Genomic DNA, 6,000 nt, shown 5'->3' with positions numbered 1-6,000 from the left:
ACAAAATATTTTTTCGCAAAGATAAACATTTATAGAACGATAATATTTACTTTTCGTCTATTTTTACTGCGTATTATTAAAATCATGTAAAACGCTCAATTAAACGTTTAAACCCGATGCATTTATATTTATTTAATAAATATGTATATGGATCCTCTTTTCAGTTCTTTTCGGTCCTTTTTGGTTCTTTTTGGTCCTTTTCGGTTCTTTTCGGTTCTTTTCTGTAAATTTGCTCTTTTCTGTAAATTGTTGGACCGATATTTTAGTGTTGGCTTAAGAAAAAAAAGTCTGTGTTACTATATACATGATTTTAATATGTTTTGCTTGTCAATTTATGCCAGAAAAGATCAGGAAAGATAATAGCAATTTCACAGGCAGTTGTATAAAATGACAACAAATAACTATAGATCTTATTATTTATGTAGACCTTGGTAGAAAGTTGGCAGGAAAAAGACAAACTAATCAAAAGATTACAGCAGGTAAATGCAGCTTCACGTGGAACTATAATGGATAATAACAGGCTTAGAGATGAGGCTGATAAACTTAGGAATCAGTTAGCTAAGAAAAAAGGTATTCACAATATAGTTTTAGTCTTAGTGGGGTTTTTAAAAGAAAAACTAAATTAAAAATGTCCTATTATAGGACTTTCATAACTGCCTATAAGGTATGGGTTTTCCTCATTGTTGAAGGTTGAACAGGTTGAACTTATAATTTTTTTGATCTTCATCATTTTGATTGCTGTCTCATTGTTATATATATATAATCATATCACATTTTAAAGTTAGATTTATTTTATGGAGATCATTGATAATTTTTACCATAAAAATGAAATAGAATGTTTAACAGTTGAAAGACTTGCCATTAAATGTTATCATTGAAAGAAACTTAATCAAATACTATCATTTCACAGATGAAATTAGCGAATTAAAGCTTCAGTTAGACCGAGATGGATCAAGTCCCAAAGCAGGATTTCATGTAGCCTTAGAGGAACTGAAACTTCAAATGGCAGTTAAAACAGAGGCTCTTAAAGCTGCTAAACAAACAGAAGAAGACTTCAGGGAACAAATTGTAAGTTGGAGTGAAAAACTTTGTTAAACCTTATGTGAAGCTTTAATTTTTGACAGATGGGGCATTTAGTGTAACCATTGTCTGTTGTATGTATGTCAGGACGTCCCAAAATAAGTTTGTGTTCACTTACTTAAGTTTGCCTTTACCAAATGTTAGGAAATTATACACAATGCTAATTCCCATAAATTTTATAAAACACAGTTCAAATTTGGATGGAGTCACTTTTACAGTTCTCAAGTCACAAATGTATGTCTTTATAACAGTATCAAGATCACTTTTAATTTTATTAGCAAAAAGTATGTTATCTTTCATTTTGTTTCCAATTTTATAGAATTCTTTACGAAAGCAACTTGAATCGGCCCACCAGAGTATGAAAGAAGTACACACAACAGAAAAACAAGTGTACTACATGAGAGACAACTCTGATGGAAATGGACATTCTGACCAGGTTAGAATTATCTCCCTTGGAATATGTATTTATTTATTCACTGAATAGATCTTTAAATTTGGTAGAAGATTAAAGAAATTATTCAGGATGTCAAAATATTCAATGTGTTTTTTATATAAAAAAATAATGAAATTCTTAATCAACTTTCCTTGAAATATTAAGTATGGTTGAACTAAATTATAAAAAAAATTTAGGTTGTTCAAGGATGATATGTGTTTTCTTTTCACAGTACCAGGACTTCATACAAAGAGAATTGAATGAGTTGCACGGGATTCAGGAAGCTGAGAAACAAATTCTGTTGGATCTAAAGGAAAAATCAATGTTGTGAGTACTTTATTATTTTTATTGCTTTCAGACCCCTCTATAATGTAATTGTTACATATAGAGCCCATGTAAGTCAAACATATTCTTTTTGAAGGAGACAATTTTGAATTCCATATTCCCAAGACACACAACTGATAAAAAACTGATTTTATTCCTAAAACTTTATTAACTTTCAAATAGAAAATAATATGTTTTTGACAATATTTAATATTATAATTCTTAATTCTCAATGTCAAAAAAAAAGTAAAACAAGATTACTGTTTGTCTAAAGGAACAAATATTCCACATACAGTACATTTAAAGGGGATTAATTATGTTGATATTTAATGGAATATTTTCATTTAAATCATAATTTGAATTAAAATATAAAATATTTTAATTAAAAATGAATTCAGCTTTGTAGTAGTCAATTCACTAGTGTGAGAAATTAATTAACTGGTTTAATTAAATTTTACAATCAAAATAAAAACTGTATCACAATAATTTAACTGTTATAGAGGGGGTAGACCTGACAAACTTAAAGGGAAAGATAATTTGTCTATTTAGGAAAATAAATTATTATACTAAAATAGTTTTTAAATGCATCAATACTGGAAAATTATTCATTAAAAAGAATCAAATATTAGAACTTATGTAGATTTTAAAAGCAGCAATTTTATATTCTATAGTGAATAATTCTTAGTACCCTTCTGAAACCCCTAATGATTTATAAATGGGGGAAAATCTAAACATGCTATTAAGCCAAATGTGTGGTGAACTGTCCATTGGTCAATAAGATTTATTCCAATTTTTCTAATGCATGTCCACCTGATTGTGTCTGAGGTTATGGATAAAATCTTGAAAACTAGGAAATAAATATTTTGATAATCCAAACATTTCTTATTGACAAATGTTTTCAACAGCTGGTATACATTTTTAGAGAAATGTATTATTTTTCAGTGAGAAATCACACAATCTAGATGCTGAATTAGCTGCAATACAGACACTGAAAAGAGAATTAGAAGCTGGAATTCAGAGGAATAATAAACTACAGCAGCAATTGGAACAACAGAAATCCAGGTCACCCAGGAAAGGTAACTCTTCCCTTCTCATACATTTCTGGATTGTAAAATATGTGGTTTTGAGATATTTTCATTGACAAGTTATACAGATATTTTTTTTTTGTTATTGTCGAGTTGATTTATTATATTGAGGACTAAAATTGTCATTACGTTCGTCTGTGCATCCTTCCGTGCGTCCGTCTGTCCTGCTTCAGGTTTAAGTTTTTGGTCAATGAAGTTTTTGATGAAGCTGAAGTCCAATCAACTTGAAACTTAGTACACTAGTTGCTTATGATACGATCTTTCTTATTTTAAAGCTCAATAGGACTTTTGACACCAATTTCATGGTCCACTGAACATATAAAATGAAAGTGGGAGTTTCAGGTTAAAGTTTTTGGTCAAGGTAGTTTTTGATGAAGTAGAAGTCCAATCAACTTGAAACTTAGTACACATGTTCCCTATGATATGATCTTTCTAATTTTAATGCCAAATTAATTTTTTACCCAATTTCATGGTACATTGAACATGAAAATGATAGTAGAGCAGGGCATCCGTGTACTTTGGACACATTCTTGTTATGAATACTTCAGTAGAACATAATTGTTTGATTTTTTCAAGGGAAACAGAAGACCTAATTATGTTTATTCTTCCTTGTAATTTTAAATGAATACTTAAGGGGAACAGATTTTTTTTAATTTTTAGCTCACCTGGCCCGAAGGGCCAAGTGAGCTTTTCTCATCACTTGGCGTCTGGCGTCTGGCGTACGTCGTCGTCTGGCGTCGTTAACTTTTACCAAAATCTTCTCCTCTGAAACTACTGGGCCAAATTACACCAAACTTGGCCATAACCAACATTGGGGTATCTAGTTTAAAAAATGTGTTCGGTGACCCGGCCAACCATCCAAGATGGCCACCATGGCTAAAATAGAACATAGGGGTAAAATGCAGTTTTTGGCTTATAACTCAAAAATCAAAGCGTTTAGAGCAAATCTGACAAGGGGTAAAATTGTTAAACAGGTCAAAATCTATCTGCCCTGAAATTTTCAGATAAATCGGATAACCAATTGTTGGGTTGCTGCCCCTGAATTTTAGGAAATTTTGCTGTTTTTGGTTTTTATCTTGAATATTATTATAGATAGAGATAAACTGTAAACAGCAATAATGTTCAGCAATGTAAGATTTACAAATAAGTCAAAATAACCACAATGGTCAGTTGACCCGTTTAGGAGTTATTGCCCTTTATAGTCAATTTTTTTACAAAAATCTTCTTCTCTGAAACTGCTTGGCCAAATCAATCCAAACTTGGCCACAACCATCTTTGGGGTATGTAGTTTCAAAAATGTGTGCAGTGACCCAGCCATCCAACCAAAATGGCCGCCATGGTCGCCATGGCTTAAAATAGAACATAAGGGTAAAATGCAGTTTTTGGCTTAAAACATAAAAACCAAAGCATTTAGAGCAAATCTGGAGTAAAGGTGTTTATCAGGTCAAGATTTATCTGCTCTGAAATTTTAAGATGAATTGGACAACTTGTTGTTGGGTTGCTGATCCTGAATTGTTAGTTTTAAGGAAATTTTGCTGTATTGGTTATTATCTTGAATACTATTATAGATAGAGATAAAATGTAAACAGCAATAATGTTCAGCAAAGTAAGATTTACAAATAAGTCAACGTGACTGAAATGGTCAATTAACCCCCTATGGAGTTATTGTCCTTTATATTCAATTTTTAACAATTTTTATAAAATTTGTAAACTTTTTTTTACATTTTTCACTGAAACTATTGGGCCAAGTTTATTATAGATAGAGATAATTTTAAGCAGTGAGAATGATCAGTTAAGTAAGATGTACAAACACATCACCATCACCAAAACACAATTTTGTCATGAATCCATCCTCATCCTTTGTTTAATATTCATAAAGACCAAGGTGAGGGACACAGGCTCTTTAGAGCCTCTAGTTTTTAAATTTACAATATGTGAATATGGGAACAGTAGAACTTTTTTAATGATTTCAGGATCCAAGGATAGTTCACAGGATGACCATTTTGACATGGAAAGAAGATTCAGTGACCAGTCCAGTGATACTGCTAATACTTCTGACTCCAGATGGTCAAGTGACACCACTCCACGTAATCAAGATATTGAAGTTCCACAACATTCCTACTCTTGGCCATTGGAAAACAAAAGTCAGAAGAGGAATTCTAAAATTCTGCAAATACAAAAGCCTGCACCAATGAGAACTAACTCTTCTGATAGAAATAGTCAAGATATTCTCAAAAGTCTTTTGATGGAAGCTAGAGGCAGATTTCAAGCCCTAGAGGGCAAACTAAAAGCTACTGAGGGCACTGTTAGACTAGCTAGAGGCAGATTGCAAGCCCTAAAGGGCACACTAGAAGCTACTGAGGGCACTGTTAGACTTCAGACCAAAAAGATGAAATATTATCGTAACTTATTAGAAGAAAATGGACTAGTATTTAAGAGTCCTCTAGGAAGTCGCTCAAACAGTGAATCAAACATTGTCATGGCTCTTGGAGGTAGAAACTTGTGTAAGAATAACCGGACTCTTTCTTATGATAACATTCCTGAATTACTGGTGGACTCACAGACAGAATCTTCAGAGTCTGATTTCTCAGAAAAATACAAAAGTTACGGAAATACAAATAATGTTTCTGAGTTGAAGGACCAGGTCAGACAATTGAAGATAGCCATGGATAAATATAAAGCTGTAATAAAATCACATATGTCACAGGTACAACTATTTATTAAGTCATTGTATTTTTAAAAAAAAAAGGATATGTCAATGGCACTGTGCCAAGGTTTTTTCAATTTCTAGTTGTATATGTTTAAAAGATTTAGGTTTCTAGAAAAAAAAAATTGACTCAGATAAATTTAAAAGAGTAATATGCCTTGAACAGGGTTACTTTTTTATTTAGGTTTTGGTAAAAATGGCTTCATAAATACTTTAGAATCTTACATAAATTGTAAATTGTAATGCTCCCACTGATCCGAATAGACAGTCACACCTGGTAAGGTGTGCCCTAGAGGCGTGGTTAAATACTGAAGTGCAAATAACAATTTACCTTTCAACAAACCATCTACGAGTATTGCCACAGAACCGTG

At 31.9% G+C, this 6,000-nt stretch overlaps 1 protein-coding gene across 1 annotated transcript in view; it reads left to right on the top strand.

Annotated features, from left to right (window-relative positions):
* Nucleotides 1-1,435: 1,435 nt before the first annotated feature.
* LOC134694159 (laminin subunit beta-1-like) overlaps nt 1,436-6,000 on the top strand; it is a 29,636-nt gene continuing 25,071 nt past the window's right edge. Inside the window, exons 1-4 of the mRNA XM_063555156.1 lie at nt 1,436-1,516; nt 1,746-1,840; nt 2,780-2,913; nt 4,896-5,629. Coding sequence (XP_063411226.1) covers nt 1,439-1,516; nt 1,746-1,840; nt 2,780-2,913; nt 4,896-5,629 — 1,041 coding nt within the window. The 5' untranslated portion in view covers nt 1,436-1,438. The remainder of the gene's footprint in view (nt 1,517-1,745; nt 1,841-2,779; nt 2,914-4,895; nt 5,630-6,000) is intronic.

Source organism: Mytilus trossulus, chromosome 13 (assembly GCF_036588685.1).
Source record: "Mytilus trossulus isolate FHL-02 chromosome 13, PNRI_Mtr1.1.1.hap1, whole genome shotgun sequence".
Lineage (NCBI taxonomy): Eukaryota > Metazoa > Mollusca > Bivalvia > Mytilida > Mytilidae > Mytilus > Mytilus trossulus.
This window is presented reverse-complemented; position numbering and strand designations above follow the sequence as displayed.